Raw genomic sequence first — 19,289 nt, 5'->3', positions numbered from 1 at the left:
CCCCCCCCTACCCCCCACCAGCCAATCTGCTCCTAACTGTTACACCATTACACCCCCCCCCCACCAGCCAATCTGCTCCTAACTGTTACACCATTACACCCCCCCCCCACCAGCCAATCTGCTCCTAACTGTTACACCATTACACCCCCCCCCTCCCCCCCACCAGCCAATCTGCTCCTAACTGTTACACCATTACACCCCCCTCCCCCCCACCAGCCAATCTGCTCCTAACTGTTACACCATTACACCCCCCCACCAGCCAATCTGCTCCTAACTGTTACACCATTACACCCCCCCCTCCTCCCCCCCCACCAGCCAATCTGCTCCTAACTGTTACACCATTACACCCCACCCCCTCCCCCCCACCAGCCAATCTGCTCCTAACTGTTACACCATTACACCCCCCCCCACCAGCCAATCTGCTCCTAACTGTTACACCATTACACCCCCCCCCCTCCCCCCCACCAGCCAATCTGCTCCTAACTGTTACACCATTACACCCCCCCCCTCCCCCCCACCAGCCAATCTGCTCCTAACTGTTACACCATTACACCCCCCCCTACCCCCCACCAGCCAATCTGCTCCTAACTGTTACACCATTACACCCCCCCCCCACCAGCCAATCTGCTCCTAACTGTTACACCATTACACCCCCCCCTCCCCCCCACCAGCCAATCTGCTCCTAACTGTTACACCATTACACCCCCCTCCCCCCCACCAGCCAATCTGCTCCTAACTGTTACACCATTACACCCCCCCACCAGCCAATCTGCTCCTAACTGTTACACCATTACACCCCCCCCCTCCCCCCCACCAGCCAATCTGCTCCTAACTGTTACACCATTACACCCCCCCCACCAGCCAATCTGCTCCTAACTGTTACACCATTACACCCCCCCTCCCCCCCACCAGCCAATCTGCTCCTAACTGTTACACCATTACACCCCCCCCTCCCCCCCACCAGCCAATCTGCTCCTAACTGTTACACCATTACACCCCCCCTCCCCCCCACCAGCCAATCTGCTCCTAACTGTTACACCATTACACCCCCCCTCCCCCCCACCAGCCAATCTGCTCCTAACTGTTACACCATTACACCCCCCCCTCCCCCCCACTAGCCAATCTGCTCCTAACTGTTACACCATTACACCCCCCCTCCCCCCCCACCAGCCAATCTGCTCCTAGCTGTTACACCATTACACCCCCCCTCCCCCCCCACCAGCCAATCTGCTCCTAACTGTTACACCATTACACCCCCCCCTTACCCCACCAGCCAATCTGCTCCTAACTGTTACACCATTACACCCCCCCCCCCCCCCCCCACCCACCCACCAGCCAATCTGCTCCTAACTGTTAATTTACATATTGGAGCTGATTGGCTGGTGCGTTTATCACCTTGCACTTATCACTGGTTTATCACTTCCTTATGCCTTCTCCAGGTTAATACATCTGCCCCAATGTTTGAAAAATGACAGCATCCGGCTGGTTGGTACTTTATCTCTATCCACTTTATCTTCATCCAAGGCTTAGTACATAGACCCTTGAGTCTCATGAGATATTGCTTCATTCCCCAAATTTGCCCCCACCTCTAGCTGCTTGCCCCAAATTTCATTGACAAAAACCTCATGTTTTGTCCTGAACTGTCCTATTCCTTCTAGAAGGACATAGAGAAATGACCTTGTGTATAACCATAGGGACGTAAGAACTCCAGCCTAGTGTAATACTGCTGCCTAGTACACGGCATTGTGTGTTCTAATCCAGTAATCGTTATTAGTTCCGGCCTTTTATGTCATAACTCCGCAGGAGCAAATGGAGGAGATGCGGAAGAAGGAAGACCGATTGGAGAAGGAGATGGCCGACCTCCAGCTGCAGAACCGCCGCCTGACTGAGCCCCTGCAGAAGGCGCGCGAGGACGTGTCAGAGCTCCAGAAGCAGCTCGCCAATTATGAGAAGGACAAGGTGTCCCTGGCTGTAAGTACCTGCTCCAGGTCTCCTGTTAAATTCTGGGAATTTTGGTTCATTTGTCTCTTAAAACTTCTGATATAATGTGACGCCTGCCCTAGGGGGACAGCCGATGCCTTGTAAGGACTGAGTGCCGATACCGATAGCCCACCTAGCATGCCCTAACGTTTAGTAGCTTCAACCGGCTGCCTGCTACCTTACTTCCATGGCCGTCGCTTGTGCGGTCCTAGCAGACCGTCCTCTGGGGGGCACTGTAACCATGGGGCATAGAGTGCTCAGGCAGGAGTTTGGGCACTTTAAGAAATCTGACACGTCTGAAACATTCTGATGCTCTGGTGTCTCCTTGGATGCGGTCAAGATCCCGTCGGACGGAATCCCGGCGGTCAGAATACCGACACCGGGATCCCAACCGACACAATCCCGACATATTCTCCCTCTGTGGGTGTCCACAACACCCATAGAGGGAGAATAAATTAGTGTGGAGAGCATAGTGAGGCACTGCGCATGCAGCGTGGCCAGCGCAGCGAGCCCGCAAGGGGCTGCTTTGCGTTCGCCCCCCCTGTCGGGATTGTGCCGGTCGGGATCCCGGTGTAAGGATTCCGACCGCCGGGATTCCGTTCGGCGGTATTGCATACTGATCCCGTCTCCTATCTGTGGCTGCATAAAAGTTTACCTTTCACTCACTTTTCATTCATTTATTCATTAAGTGCCGCAGTGTCTGATAAGCTCTGTGAGGAGCGGGCTAGTCCTGAGGGGCGGTTTTAGTATGCCCGCATATTGCATACCCGTTTTCCTCTGCCCACGTGGGATATGGATAAATTAGATGATGCACCTAGGGCAGAGACCTCTATTGTGTGATTGTCTTAGGTATCCACTATTCCGATCACTAATGCTGCAGCCCTTTAGGATGTTCCACACAGGATAACAGAAGAAGCTGCTGCTTCCCTGTCCGCTATCTCAGTTACTGATTGGATCCATAATCTCAGAGAAAATCCTGGCTTGTTTGTATGTAGTCCCAGAGGCCTAGTAACCAGTGATGGTCACCAGACACGTCTGATAGGTGTTTGATTATATGGATACCAGTCTTAGCGTGAGCTGGATAAGATCAGTAACTGACCGGCACAAAGACCTCTCTCCTGCAAGTATACTGTCCTCAGGCTTCCTATAGAGAGAGGTCTCCAGTGTCAGGAAAGCATGTACATCTCGGGGACAGCAGTGAATAGGAAAACATGGCATATCTGACTTCAAGTGGTCCACGTAACAGGGCTACTCAGTGGTGGCCGCGGTGGGAGCCTGTCTCCTTCCCTAGTGGGATCAGTTGTTCAGTTCAGCATCAGGTTCCTGGGTGAGGGCCGTCATAGTTTAGCCTCCACCCATGTTGCATTTCTCTCCTGGCCCTCCAGTCGCCCTGGTAAAATTCTAGAATCCCTGTGAGGTGATTTATTTATGACAGCAGAGTAAGGGAGTTTTTGTCTTTATTCCATCTATTACTGGTTTAGTAACCAAACCGTTCCGTTGGTCCAATTAAATTATGTTGCGGTGCTGCCGTATGGAAAATGTTTTATTTTGTATTTTTATTTCAACCTTTACTGGCGGTTTTAGTCTGTGAACGGTTTTACGGTTGTCCTTCATTCCCCTGTTGTGCATTATTTATGCATGAATATATGTCCGCGTGTTACTGCCACAAAGACTTAATCGCTGCTCATGTCACACTATAAACGGGTTCCTGTGTTTGTCACCGCTCACATGTCTGTGCATTACGAGTGCAGCTTATAAATAAATGATTGGAATACTTGTGTTTTTCCCCCTCCAGAGTACAAAAGCACGTCTGAAAATGACAGAGAAGGAGCTAAATGACCTGAAATGGGAACATGAAGTGTTGGAACAAAGATTCCAAAAGGTGAATATTGGATGAGTGTGACCTCTCAAACCAAGGATGTGATTTAACGTTGTACGTTCATGTCGAATTTTAGCCCCCGCCGTATATCAGTGCTCATTTTTGTTTTTATATCGGCCTCTGTCAGACCTGCGGGGTGCTGTAGGGTGCTGCGGGGTGCAGCACCTCCGGTGAGCAGTCATTTATTAATTCTTAGCCTACATTACTTTAATATCCGTCCCTTTTGGTAACAAATGTATTTTATTGCCAGTTATTTTTATGGCACATAAATTCCGCAGCGCTTTACAGTGATCACGTAGTCATCAGTCAGTCCCTGCACCAGTGAGCTTACAATCTACCACACGTACACTCATACACATTGGGGTTAATATTTTGTCAGAAACCCATTAACAAATTAGTATGATAATATGGGAAGAAACCGGAGCACTCCTGGGAAATCTACGCAAACACAGAGAGGACATACAAACTCTACGTATATAAAATAGACTAGTTGCTTCATCGCGCCCTACGGGCGCTCTTCACACCGTCGCAAGGGGCTACGCCCCCTTAACCCTTGCATGCCTTTCTGGGGTTTAATATTTGTATTATATGGAGTATTACCTGCATTCCTTTGCTAGTGGTTAAATATTGCACAATGAAAGGGCGTGCGATGGTGAAGGAGGCGCAGCCCCTTGCGAAGTCGTGAACAGCACCTGCAGGGCACGATGTACAGAATGTAGCGGGTGCGGGGGGGACTGCGAATGGTGTCTGTAGATGCTGCTAGTGGAGGGAGGGCAGAAGTGGGGGTGGGGCCAAGATGGGGAAGGTTTGGGAGGTGCTGCGGGTGGGGGAGGGGCAGAGGAATGGGGGATGCAGATGGGGGAGGGGTCCGGAGGCACTGCAGGTGGGGGGAGGGGCTGGGGTGCCACGGGTGGGAGAGGGGCAGGTGTGGGGATGTTGTGGATGGGTGAAGGGTTCCAGAGGTGCTGTGGGATGGGATGGGAAGGGACGGGAGTGCCGTGGGTGGGGTAGGGGACCGCAGGCACCATGGGTAGGGTAGGGGCAGGTACGGGTGGTGCGGCGGATGGGGAAGGAGGACCGGAGGTGCTGCAGGTGGTGGAGGGGCAGGTGCGGGGGTGCCATTGGTGGGGGAGGGGTGGGGGAGGGGGGGACCGCGGATGGAGGAGGGTGTCTGCAGATGCTGCGGGTGGAGGGGGGCAGGTGTGGGGGGAGACATATAAGGGGGGTGAATGGTGGAGGGGGCCTGGAGGTGCTGTGGGTGGTGAAGGGGCGGAGGAGTGGGAGCCGCGGGTGGTGTAGGGGGTCTGGAGGCACAGCGTGTGGGGGAGGGGTGGAGTGCAGCATGTGGTGGAGGGGAAGGTGCGGAGGTGTGGTGCATTGGGGAGAGGTCTGGAGACGCTGTGGGTACTGTACCTGCCAAAAAGGTAGTTGGAGGGCATGCAGTAACAGGGCCAGGACTTGGGTGACAGGGTCAGAACAGGGTTGACGGGGCCAGGACAGGGGTGACGGGGTCAGAACAGGGGTGACGGGGTCAGAACAGGGGTGACGGTGCCAGGACAGGGGTGACGGGGCCAGGACAGGGGCGACGGGGCCAGGACAGAAATGACAGGGACAGGATAGGGGTGACAGGGCCAGGGTAGGGGCGGCAGGACCAGGACAGGGGTGACGGGGCCAGTATAGGGTTGACAGAGCAAGCACAGGGGTGACAGGACCAGGATAGGGGTAACAGGGCCAGCATAAGGGTGACAGGGCCATGATAAGGGTGAAGGGGTCAGAACAGGGGTGACGGTGCCAGGACAGGGGTGACGGGGCCAGGACAGGGGCGACGGGGCCAGGACAGAAATGACAGGGACAGGGTAGGGGTGACAGGGCCAGGGTAGGGGCGGCAGGACCAGGACCGGGGTGACGGGGCCAGTATAGGGTTGACAGAGCAAGCACAGGGGTGACAGGGCCAGGATAGGGGTAACAGGGCCAGCATAAGGGTGACAGGGCCAGGATAAGGGTGAAAGGGCCAGGATAAGGGTGGCAGGGTAAGGCCAGGGGTGACAGGGACATGACAGAACACAGGGCACGGGAGAGATTGGTATTAGGGACAAAACAGTGGTGACAGACAGATGTGTCTTACCGGTGTCACTGCTGCTGGCTGCTGCTGTTCCACTCCAACCTGTTGGGATCTGCTGCTGCTGGTGGAGACTTGGCATGGTTGACTCTCTCAGGCTGGAGTCCTGCTTCCTCTGCCCGTCCGCTTCCCTCCCCCCCTCCTCAGTCACACACCGCAGACCTCGCGCAGCTGCCGGGCACTGTGGTAAGGGGAGACTGGGAGTGACTGGTTAGCCCCCAGGAGATGCTGCAGCTGGAGGGAGGAGGGGGTCATAACATGCACGTGGCGCGGACCTCGCGGCTGCTGGGCACTGTGGTAAGGGGAGACTGGGAGTGACTGGTTAGCTCCCAGGAGACGCTGCGGCTGGAGGGAGGAGGGGGTCGGAGCCTGCAAGCAGCTCTGATTTCTGCAGCGTTACCCGCCAGCTAAAGTGTGTGAAGGAGCTGGGCGCACCTCACTGCGGGTGGTAGCGTTGCAGCTAGAGGTGGGGTTGCCGGGGCTGGAGATAACAGAGGCAGTACGGAACCTGCACAGCGGCAGGTGCCCCACTAAACTGCAGCTAAGAAGCGTGGAGTGTGCCAGAAAGTGATGCTCCTCTGCACCAGAGAGACCCTGCTGAGTATGCCGATGTGGGGGGTCAAGCACACAGTGAGCCGGTGCCCGTCTGTCTGTATGACATACCCCTCACACACCCCCATACCTCCCAAATGTCCCGATTTTCGCGGGACAGTCCCATTTTTTGGGGTCTGTCCCGCTGTCCCACCCGCTGGTCGCAGTGTCCTGCGGTGGGGGGGCAGTTGGAAAGCTCCTGTACTCGCTGTTCTGCTTAGCAGAGCAGCGGTGAATAGTGGAGACAGAGGGAGAGGGGGCATCAGGGGGTACGGATTAAGGGGGGGTTCCAGCAGCAGAGCCGGATTAAGGGGGGGGCAGGGGGTACGTACCGTTGGCCCCACAGTCTCCCTGCTTTCTTCTGCCTGTGCGGGTGTGTAGGGGGGAGCGACCACCTCCTCTGGATTTAGCCCTAGCTGAGGGGTCAAAATCCCATAATAATAATAATAATAATAATAATAAAAAATAATAATCTGAAATTGCATAAGGGGGCGTGGTCGCGCGTCCCGCGATTAGGCCATGCCCCCAACCCCACAGCAGGCACAGCAATGAGATAGGGCTCCCCTGTCTCAAGTGCCCTGGGCCCCTCGGACTCATAATCAGCCCCTGGGGGCATGCCAGCAGCTCACAGAGCGCTGGGCATGCCCCCTCACTGACAAAAACGGGAGCCCTCCCGTGAAGCCACGCCCCCTTTTCGCCGAGTGTGTGTCCCTCCTGCCTGAAGAAAGCTCCTGCAGAAAGCTGGGAGGTATGCACCCCTACCTGTGCCATGACCATACTATCTGCTTCTGCTCCTAGTCTCCTATAGATTTGGCCAGATCTGTGACTCATTTGACTAACTCCGCCCATTGTTGTGACTCCGCCCAGCATTAGCAAATGAGTCACAAAGTCACAGATCTGGGCTATTATATAGGAGATATTAATATATTTTAGGCTCATTATATAGAAAAAGAAATTGTCATTACTACACTTTTTATGATCATGTATTTTATATTAGTATTATTATATTATATTATTATTAGTTTTATCAGAATTAGTGGAAAGCTAGAATATTTCTAGTGTTCATTCTAGCACCCTGCACCTTTCAAAGTCCATGCAGTTCCTCTTTCTTGCCTGGGGTGTCGCTCTCTGCTGTGATGCTTCTCAGCACACTCTGATCTGTTACTCAGTGCTGTGATACAGACCTGTGTGTGCTGAGAAGCACCAGAGCAGAGAGTGACACCCCAGGCAGGAGAGAGGAACTGCACAAGATTGGAAAGGTGTCGGGTGCTAGAATGAACACTATATTTCTGAGCTCATTCTCCTGCGTCTGGTGCAGATATTGGACTCAACCCCAAGGATAACAGTTTTACTTTTCCAGTACTAATAAATAATAACATAAATAAATCATTGTCTGCGGTATTGCTTTCTTCTTCCTCTCCTATAGGTCCAGGATGAGCGAGATGAACTGTATAAGAAATTCACAGCCGCCATCCAGGAGGTCCAGCAGAAGAGCGGCTTTAAGAACCTACTGCTGGAGAAGAAGCTGCGAGCTTTGGCAGAACACCTGGAGAAGAAGGAGGCACAGCTCAATGAGGTGCTTGCAGCCTCAAACCTGGACCCCACCGCCCTCTCTGCCGTCACCAGGAAACTAGAGGTACGGATCCGGATCTCTCATTGCACAACATAAGCCGGTGTCCAAGGATGGGCAACTTTCAGAGCCGCTCGCAGTGCATCATGGGAGATGGAAACAGTAATGGCTGCAGCACCACTTCCCTATTACACACTATTCTGTATATATAAGCACTAATTTGTGTCAGAAAAGTGACAAAACACTAGAGATGAGCGGATTCGGTTTTACTCGGTTTTACTCGGTTCTCAAAACAGAACCTTATTGGCTATCCAAAACACGTGACATCCGTGAGCCAATAAGATGCCGTTTTGAGAACCGAGTAAAACCGAGTAAAACCGAACCCGCTCATCACTACGAAAACACCCCCCCAAAAAAAAGAAAAAATGGTGTCAACATTTTTTGTGTTGACCGTTTCCATGTCAACCTTTTCTACGGTCTACCTATTCCGTGTCAACCTTTTGTACTCTACCTATTCCATATCAACCTTTTGACCCTGTCGACCATTAGTGGTAGACCTATTGACTGTAGACCTTTTTAGAGTAGATCTAATGATCCACACCCTTCAGGGTATCCGGTAATTCGGGAGGGACGTCTTGTAAGACTCTTGTACCTGTATGATATATCCTTACATATAACCTTCTAGCCGGTACTAAGAGCTGAGATCTCCCTGACTCTTGTACCTGTATGATATATCCTTACATATAACCTTCTAGTCGGTACTAAGAGCTGAGATCTCCCTGACTCTTGTACATGTATGATATATCCTTACATATAACCTTCTAGTCTGTACTAAGAGCTGAGGTTCTTGTCTGCTGTAGGACACTGCCAGGTTCCTGGTAGACGTGACTCTCTGATGCATGAATAACCGTGTGTGATTCTCTCTCCTCGCAGGATGTATTAGACTCCAAGAATAACGCCATCAAGGACCTGCAGTATGAGCTGGCCAGAGTGTGTAAGGTGAGGCTCCATAGTGCAGGTAGTACAGGTGATTGAGGCTTCTCCTGTATCCAGAACGTTTCCATATAAACCTCCACTGTGGTCTACACATAAGCTATAAATGGGCAGCTAGGTATATAAAGCACAGGCCTCTATTGTAATATCACTGGCATGGAACCAAGCCATCCAGTCAAAAGCAGGCGTAGTTACCCTACAATCAGAGACGTGATGAAAAACTGTACCTGCTGCAGAAGCTCTTGAGCCACAGACTTACAAGTCATTGCTATGATATGTGCAGATAAATGTTAGCAGCGTCTGTAGGGGGAGACTTATTAAATCCTCTACAGAGGACAAGTGGAGATGTTGCAACCAATCAGATTCCAGCTGTCATTTTATAGAATATACTGAATAAAGGATAGGTAGAATCGGATTGGTTGCCACAGGCAACACTTTCACTCGTCCTCTTTGGACAGTTTGATAAATCTGCCCCTTATGCCGCACGAAGCTCGGGGCTGAGCAAACATCAGAAGTATCACAGTGATGGAAGTCCCAGCTTTAATATCAGGGACCCCGTTTAGTGTATGCTAGTGTCACCGAGTAATGGGAGGGGTTAAGCTGCCCGCCTAAGGACCAGTCCCGTCACTTGGCGTGAGTGCTAGGCTCCACTTGCAGCATGGCCCTCTGTGCCGGCACCACGTCAGCCAGATCTGATTATATTAGACGGAGGTCTGGATCACGTGGGAACACGGTAATGGGTCAGCAGGGGTCTTCACCGCCAGGCATCTGTATAGGCTGTAAATGCTAAGAACTATTCTCATCACTCATTTATGACTGAACATAGAGTAGTCATTTCCCACTCACGCACTTTTACTGTATCCCCTTTCCAGTCACACAACGACCTGCTCCGGACATACGAGGCCAAGATGCGGGCATTCGGCATCCCAGTGGATGAGCTGGGATTCAAACCCTTGGAGAGCTTGGTTCCGGGACAGATGTTTGGGCAAGGCCCTGCAGGACTGGTGTCAGCCAGCACCTAGTGCTGTACAGAACTGTTATTCCTGGAAGATCAATGCAACATCGGATGCTATACACTACACTACACAATGACACCATCCAACGCTATACACTACACTAGAGAATGACACAGGGACACCATCCGATGCTATACACTACAAAATTACACAACGACACCATCAGACGCTATACACTACACTACACTACACAATGACACAGCGACACCATCCGATGCTATACACTATACTACACAATGACACCATCTGACGCTATACACTACACTACACAATGACACAGCGACACCATAGGACGCTATACACTACACAATGACACCATCCGACGCTATACACTACACTACTCTACAGAATGGCACAGTGAGACCATCTGATACTCTCCTCAGTGTATACAAATTACCACTACACAATACACAATCTGCACAGTGACACCATCTGATACTCCCCTCAGTGTATACAAAACACCACTACACAGTACACACATTGCACAGTGACACCATCTGATACTCTCCTCAGTGTATACAGTACACACAGAGCACAGTGACACCATCTGATACTCTCCTCAGTGTATACAATTCACCACTACACACATTGACCAGTGACACCATCTGATACTCCCCTCAGTGTATACAAAACACCACTACACAATACACAATCTGCACAGTGACACCATCTGATACTCTCCTCAGTGTATACAATTCACCACTACACACATTGCACAGTGACACCATCTGATACTCTCCTCAGTGTATACAGTACACACATTGCACAGTGACACCATCTAATACTCCCCTTAGTGTATACAAAACACCACTACACAGTACACACACTGCACAGTGACACTATCTGATACTCTCCTTTGTGTATACAAATTACCACTACACAATACACACATTGCACAGTGAGACCATACAGTGTATTTATTTTATAAACTCTCTCTTTTTAGCATTTTAAAGACTAAACTCTATAAACTATTTAAAAAGGACAATGATCACGTTGTTTAATTATTTACAAACAAAGGAGAACATACAGTATACACAAAGTGCCGCGGTGATGTCACTGGTTCCTAGGGAATGGACAGATTGCATGATCTGATTGGCTTACCCGGAAAAGTGTATTGTGAGGATACCAGGCTTATATTTAGCTGATTTTGCCCACTCATCCCAGCTGGTGCGCCGGAGGCAGCCTTATGTGCTAGCTGAGGGGTCATTTCGAGTTGATCGCTCGCTAGCTACTTTTTGCAGCCGTGCAAACGCATAGTCACCGCCCATCGGGGAGTGTATATTTGCTGTGCAAGTGTGCGATCGCATGTGCAGCCTAGCGGTACAAAAATAGTTTGTGCAGTTTCTGAGTAGCTCAGGACTTACTCAGCCGCTGCGATCACTTCAGCCTGTCCGGTCCCGGAATTGACATCACACACCCGCCCTGCAAACGCCTGGACACGCCTGCGTTTTTCCAAACACTCCCAGAAAGCAGTCAGTTGCCACCCACATACGCCTTCTTCCTGTCAATCTCCTTGTGATCGGCTGTGCAAATGGATTCTTCATTAAATCCATCGCCCAGCAAAGATCTTCTTTGTACCCGTACGTCGTGCCTGCGCATTACGGTGCATACGCATGCGCAGTAGTGACCTGATTGCAGCACAGCGAAAAATCCTAGCGTGTGATCAGGTTGGAATGACCCCCGCTGTGCCTAATTGAGTATCGGAACCACTAAGGCAATCAACTGTATAGAAACACATATAACTTTATTTTTTTTAACCAAAAATATATATACGTATTAGCAAATCACACAGGAATACAAGAGGTTAACAACATAGAGGGGGGGGGGGGGGTCGCTGAGTAAATTGCCTGCCAGACCACCCTACCCTAAAGGGGCTATAGTCACTATACACTGCAGAGCCACCAAGCCACGCCATCCTTCCCCCCCCACCCGCTCAGTGCTCTCCTTTTGGAAGATCCACGGAGTATCAGAATTTGCGCAGAGATTCATGTCATAGAACCGTCCCGACACCAGGAGCCGTAACCACCAGTCAAGGCTGACTGAAGTAATATCCAGGACAGGAATCTGGTTGGCGGGCTCCCTCTTTTGAGACTGTTCTGCTTCCCGCAGTGGTAGAGCCTTTGAGGACTGGTCTTGGTTCTCCGAGTTGAGTATGGCTACTCTGGGAAGTCTGAGTAAGTTCACATTGTTCAGGCGATATTAAATATCTGGACAAATCCCTCAGGAAATACCTGGGTTTCTTTTTAGCCAGAAGTGATTCCACAGCTGATCTGCACGTTTGGCCCATCATGGCCAGCCACAGCTGGAGAAAATCCCGCGTAGTCCGCGGCCAGCGGCAGCATCATATCTCCGAGTGCCTTCTAGAGAAAACCTCTGTCCTCTGAGATCCTAGTGGTGTCTAAAGAATCCGCCAGGTGATACAAAATACCACTCGTAAACACATAGCGCTGATACATTAATACAGGTTATTCATTACTTACCCTTTATTTCTCTGACGTCCTAGTGGATGCTGGGAACTCCGTAAGGACCATGGGGAATAGCGGCTCCGCAGGAGACTGGGCACAAAAGAAAAGCTTTAGGACTACCTGGTGTGCACTGGCTCCTCCCCCTATGACCCTCCTCCAATCCTCAGTTAGATTTTTGTGCCCGGCCGAGAAGGGTGCATTCTAGGAGGCTCTCCTGAGCTTCTTAGAAAAAGTTAGTTTTAGGTTTTTTATTTTCAGTGAGACCTGCTGGCAAAAGGCTCACTGCATCGAGGGACTAAGGGGAAAAGAAGCGAACCTGCCTGCTTGCAGCCAGCTTGGGCTCCTTAAGCTACTGGACACCATTAGCTCCAGAGGGACCGAACACAGGCCCAGCCTCGGAGTCCGGTCCCAGAGCCGCGCCGCCGGCCCCCTTATAGAGCCAGAAGCAAGAAGAGGTCCGGAAAATCGGCGGCAGAAGACATCAGTCTTCACCAAGGTAGCGCACAGCACTGCAGCTGTGCGCCATTGCTCCTCATGCACACCACACACTCCGGTCACTGAGGGTGCAGGGCGCTGGGGGGGGGGCGCCCTGAGCAGCAATATAAACACCTTGGCTGGCAAAAATACATCACATATAACCCCCAGGGCTATATGGATGTATATTAACCCCTGCCAGATTCCAGAAAAAAAGCGGGAGAAAAGTCCGCCGAGAAGGGGGCGGAGCCTATCTCCTCAGCACACTGGCGCCATTTTCCCTCACAGCTCCGGTGGAAGGACGTCTCCCTGACTCTCCCCTGCAGTCCTGCACTACAGAAAAGGGTAAAACAAGAGAGGGGGGGGCACTAATTAGGCGCAGTATAATATAAACAGCAGCTATAAAGGGAAAAACACTCTGTATAGTGTTATCCCGGTATATATATAGCGCTCTGGTGTGTGCTGGCATACTCTCCCTCTGTCTCCCCAAAGGGCTAGTGGGGTCCTGTCCTCTATCAGAGCATTCCCTGTGTGTGTGCTGTGTGTCGGTACGGCTGTGTTGACATGTATGAGGAGGAAAATGATGTGGAGGCGGAGCAATTGCCTGTAGTGGAGATGTCACCCCCTAGGGGGTCGACACCTGAGTGGATGGGCTTATGGAAGGAATTACGTGAAAGTGTCAGCTCTTTACAAAAGAAGTTTGATGACATGGGACAGCCGGCTACTCAGCTTGTGCCTGTCCAGGCGTCTCAAAGACCATCGGGGGCTCTTAAACGCCCGCTATCACAGATGGCAGATACAGACGCCGACACGGATACTGACTCCAGTGTCGACGATGAAGAGACGAATGTGACTTCCAGTAGGGCCACACGTTACATGATTGAGGCAATGAAAAATGTTTTACACATTTCTGATAGTACAAGTACCGTTAAAAAGGGTATTATGTTGGTGAGAAAAAACTACCTGTAGTTTTTCCTGCATCTGAGGAATTAAATGAAGTGTGTGATGAAGCGTGGGTTTCTCCCGATAAAAAACTGATAATTCCTAAAAGGTTATTGGCATCATACCCTTTCCCGCCAGAGGATAGGGCACGTTGGGAAACACCCCCTAGGGTGGATAAAGCGCTCACACGCTTGTCTAAACAGGTGGCACTGCCGTCTCCTGATACGGCCGCCCTTAAGGATCCTGCTGACAGAAAGCAGGAGAATATCCTAAAATGTATATACACTCACACGGGTGTTATACTGCGACCAGCAATCGCCTCAGCCTGGATGTGCAGTGCTGGGGTGGCTTGGTCGGATTCCCTGACTGAAAATATTGATACCCTGGATAGGGACAGTATATTGCTGACTATAGAGCATTTAAAAGATGCATTTTTATATATGCGTGATGCACAGAGGGATATTTGCCGACTGGCATCAAGAGTAAGTGCGCTGTCCATATCCGCCAGAAGAGGGTTATGGACGTGGCAGTGGTCAGGTGATGCTGATTCCAAAAGGCATATGGAAGTATTGCCTTATAAAGGGGAGGAGTTATTTGGGGTAGGTCTATCAGACCTGGTGTCCACGGCAACTGCTGGGAAATCCACATTTTTACCCCAGGTAGCCTCTCAACATAAGAAGACGCCGTATTATCAGGCGCAGTCCTTTCGGCCCCATAAGGGCAAGAGGACAAAAGGCTCCTCATTTCTGCCCCGTGGCAGAGGGAGAGGAAAAAGGCTGCAGCAAACAGCCAGTTCCCAGGAACAGAAGTCCTCTCCCGCTTCTGCCAAGTCCTCAGCATGACGCTGGGGCTATACAAGCGGACTCAGGCACGGTGGGGGCCCGTCTCAAGAATTTCAGCGCACAGTGGGCTCACTCACAAGTGGACCCCTGGATCCTTCAGATAGTATCTCAGGGGTACAAATTGGAATTCGAGACGTCTCCCCCTCGCCGTTTCCTAAAGTCTGCCTTACCGACGTCTCCCTCCGACAGGGAGGCGGTATTGGAAGCCATTCACAAGCTGTATTCCCAGCAGGTGATAATCAAGGTACCCCTCCTACAACAGGGAAAGGGGTATTATTCCACGCTGTTTGTGGTACCGAAGCCGGACGGCTCTGTGAGACCCATTTTAAATCTAAAATCTTTGAACACTTACATACAGAGGTTCAAATTCAAGATGGAGTCACTCAGAGCGGTGATCGCGAACCTGGAAGAAGGGGATTATATGGTGTCTCTGGACATCAAGGATGCTTACCTCCATGTCCCAATTTACCCTTCTCACCAAGGGTACCTCAGGTTTGTGGTACAGAACTGCCACTATCAGTTTCAGACGCTGCCGTTTGGATTGTCCACGGCACCCCGGGTCTTTACCAAAGTAATGGCCGAAATGATGATACGCCTTCGAAGGAAAGGAGTTTTAATTATCCCTTACTTGGACGATCTCCTGATAAGGGCGAGATCCAGGGAACAGTTGGTAGTCGGAGTAGCACTATCTCAAGTAGTGCTGCGGCAGCACGGTTGGATTCTCAATATCCCAAAATCGCAGCTGATCCCGACGACACGTCTTCTATTCCTAGGGATGATCCTGGACACAGTCCAGAAAAAGGTGTTTCTCCCGGAAGAGAAAGCCAGGGAGTTATCCGAGCTAGTCAGGAACCTCCTAAAACCAGGCCAAGTATCAGTGCATCAATGCACAAGGGTCCTGGGAAAAATGGTGGCTTCCTACGAAGCAATCCCATTCGGCAGATTCCACGCAAGAACATTCCAGTGGGACCTGCTGTACAAATGGTCCGGATCGCATCTTCAGATGCATCAGCGGATAACCCTGTCCCCAAGGACAAGGGTGTCTCTCCTGTGGTGGTTGCAGAGTGCTCATCTTCTAGAGGGCCGCAGATTCGGCATTCAGGATTGGGTCCTGGTGACCACAGATGCCAGCCTGCGAGGCTGGGGAGCAGTCACACAGGGAAGAAATTTCCAGGGCTTGTGGTCAAGCCTGGAGACATCACTTCACATAAATATCCTGGAGCTAAGGGCCATTTACAATGCTCTAAGCCAAGCAAGACCTCTGCTTCAAGGTCAGCCGGTGCTGATCCAGTCGGACAACATCACGGCAGTCGCCCACGTAAACAGACAGGGCGGCACAAGAAGCAGGAGGGCAATGGCAGAAGCTGCAAGGATTCTTCGCTGGGCGGAAAATCATGTGATAGCACTGTCAGCAGTGTTCATTCCGGGAGTGGACAACTGGGAAGCAGACTTCCTCAGCAGGCACGACCTCCACCCGGGAGAGTGGGGACTTCACCCAGAAGTCTTCCACATGATTGTAAACCGTTGGGAAAAACCAAAGGTGGACATGATGGCGTCCCGCCTCAACAAAAAACTGGACAGGTATTGCGCCAGGTCAAGGGACCCTCAAGCAATAGCTGTGGACGCTCTGGTAACACCGTGGGTGTACCAGTTAGTGTATGTGTTCCCTCCTCTGCCTCTCATACCCAAGGTGCTGAGAATTATACGGCGGGGAGGAGTAAGAACCATTCTCGTGGCTCCGGATTGGCCAAGAAGGACTTGGTACCTGGAACTTCAAGAAATGCTCACAGAGGACCCGTGGCCTCTACCTCTGAGAAGGGACCTGCTCCAGCAGGGACCCTGTCTGTTCCAAGACTTACCGCGGCTGCGTTTGACGGCATGGCGGTTGAACGCCGGATCCTAAAGGAAAAAGGCATTCCAGACGAAGTCATCCCTACTTTGATAAAAGCCAGAAAGGATGTAACCGCAAAGCATTATCACCGCATCTGGCGGAAATATGTTGCGTGGTGCGAGGCCAAAAAGGCCCCGACGGAGGAATTTCAACTGGGTCGATTCCTGCATTTCCTGCAAGCAGGAGTGTCTATGGGCCTAAAATTAGGATCCATTAAGGTCCAGATTTCGGCCCTGTCGATTTTCTTTCAAAGGGAACTGGCTTCAGTGCCTGAAGTCCAGACGTTTGTTAAGGGAGTGCTACATATACAGCCTCCTTTTGTGCCTCCAGTGGCACCCTGGGATCTGAATGTTGTTTTGGGTTTCCTAAAATCACATTGGTTTGAACCACTCAACACTGTGGACTTAAAATATCTCACATGGAAAGTGGTCATGCTGTTGGCCCTGGCTTCGGCCAGGCGTGTGTCAGAATTGGCGGCTTTATCCTGTAAAAGCCCTTACCTGATTTTTCATACGGACAGGGCAGAATTGAGGACTCGTCCTCAATTTCTCCCTAAGGTGGTTTCAGCGTTTCACCTGAACCAGCCTATTGTGGTACCTGCGGCTACTAGGGACTTGGAGGACTCCAAGTTGCTGGACGTTGTCAGGGCCCTGAAAATATATGTTTCCAGGACGGCTGGAGTCAGAAAATCTGACTCGCTATTTATCCTGTACGCACCCAACAAGCTGGGTGCTCCTGCTTCTAAGCAGACTATTGCTCGCTGGATTTGTAGTACAATTCAGCTTGCACATTCTGTGGCAGGCCTGCCACAGCCAAAATCTGTAAAAGCCCACTCCACAAGGAAGGTGGGCTCATCTTGGGCGGCTGCCTGAGGGGTCTCGGCTTTACAACTTTGCCGAGCTGCTACTTGGTCAGGGTCAAATACTTTTGTGAAATTTTACAAATTTGACACTCTGGCTGAGGAGGACCTGGAGTTTTCTCACTCGGTGCTGCAGAGTCATCCGCACTCTCCTGCCCGTTTGGGAGCTTTGGTATAATCCCCATGGTCCTTACGGAGTTCCCAGCATCCACTAGGACGTCAGAGAAAATAAGAATTTACTTACCGATAATTCTATTTCTCGTAGTCCGTAGTGGATGCTGGGCGCCCATCCCAAGTGCGGATTATCTGCAATACTTGTATATAGTTATTGTTAACTAATCGGGTTATTGTTGTTGTGAGCCATCTATCCAGAGGCTCCTCTGTTATCATGCTGTTAACTGGGTTCAGATCACAAGTTGTACGGTGTGATTGGTGTGGCTGGTATGAGTCTTACCCGGGATTCATAAATCCTTCCTTATTGTGTACGCTCGTCCGGGCACAGTATCCTAACTGAGGCTTGGAGGAGGGTCATAGGGGGAGGAGCCAGTGCACACCAGGTAGTCCTAAAGCTTTTCTTTTGTGCCCAGTCTCCTGCGGAGCCGCTATTCCCCATGGTCCTTACGGAGTTCCCAGCATCCACTACGGACTACGAGAAATAGAATTATCGGTAAGTAAATTCTTATTTTCACACGTAAGTGTAACCTACTCCTCGTCTCTGGTCTGAAGGTGAGATGATATCACCATGGAGACGCTTTGTAAGCGCAAAGTACATTTGGTGATTTGTAATAATAGGATTTTAGTTACCTTCCGGTAAATCCTTTTCTCGTAGTACGTAGAGGATACTGGGGTCCACGTTAGTACCATGGGGTATAGACGGTTCCACTGGGAGCCTTGGGCACTTTAAGAAATCAATAGTGTGCACTGCCTTCTCCCTCTATGCCCCTCCTACCAGATTCAGTCTAGAAACTGTGCCCGAGGAGACTGACATATCCTGAGGAAGGATGTAACAGAACAGTGGTGAGATTCGAACCAGCACACACAAACAAGAGGAAAGCCAAGCTAACCCACTTGAACAGAAACAGCAACAGCTGAACCAACAACATTACTTAAAGTAACAGTGCAGGAAAAACGAAGCACTGGGCGGGTGCCCAATATCCTCTACGGACTACGAGAAAAGGATTTACTGGTAGGTAATTAAAATCCTATTTTCTCTCACGTCCTAGAGGATACTGGGGCCCACATTAGTACCATGGGGAAGTACCAAGGCTCCCAAACCGGGTGGGAGAGTGCTGAGGTTCCTGCAGAACTGATTGATCAAACTGAAGGTCCTCAGAGGCCAAAGTATCGAAGTTGTAGAACTTAGCAAACGTGTTCGAACCCAACCAAGTAGCTGCTCGGCAGAGTTGTAAAGCCGAGACACCCCGGGCAGCCGCCCTGGAAGAACCCACCGACCGAGTAGAGTGGGCATGAACAGATTTAGGAACCGGCAATCCTGCCGATGAATAAGCATGCTGGATAGTGAGCCTGATCCAGCAAGCAATAGACTGCTTTGAAGCAGGACACCCAATTTTCTTGGGATTATAGAGAACAAACAGCGAGTCAGATTTCCTGTGACAAGCTGTCCGCTTCACCTAGATCTTCAAAGCCCTCACAACATCCAAGGACTTT

At 50.9% G+C, this 19,289-nt stretch overlaps 1 protein-coding gene across 1 annotated transcript in view; it reads left to right on the top strand.

Moving 5' to 3' along the window:
• GAS8 (growth arrest specific 8) overlaps positions 1 to 11,133 on the top strand; it is a 28,843-nt gene extending 17,710 nt beyond the window's left edge. Inside the window, exons 5-9 of the mRNA XM_063945931.1 lie at positions 1,804 to 1,971; positions 3,776 to 3,862; positions 7,996 to 8,205; positions 9,073 to 9,138; positions 10,005 to 11,133. Of these exons, the coding sequence (XP_063802001.1) occupies positions 1,804 to 1,971; positions 3,776 to 3,862; positions 7,996 to 8,205; positions 9,073 to 9,138; positions 10,005 to 10,154 (681 nt within the window). The 3' untranslated portion in view covers positions 10,155 to 11,133. The remainder of the gene's footprint in view (positions 1 to 1,803; positions 1,972 to 3,775; positions 3,863 to 7,995; positions 8,206 to 9,072; positions 9,139 to 10,004) is intronic.
• The last annotated feature ends 8,156 nt before the right edge of the window (positions 11,134 to 19,289 follow it).

The sequence above is a fragment of the Pseudophryne corroboree genome, chromosome 11, assembly GCF_028390025.1.
Source record: "Pseudophryne corroboree isolate aPseCor3 chromosome 11, aPseCor3.hap2, whole genome shotgun sequence".
In the NCBI taxonomy this organism is placed as follows: domain Eukaryota; kingdom Metazoa; phylum Chordata; class Amphibia; order Anura; family Myobatrachidae; genus Pseudophryne; species Pseudophryne corroboree.
The sequence above is the reverse complement of the archived record's forward strand: the minus strand, read 5'-3'. Positions and strand labels throughout refer to the sequence as shown.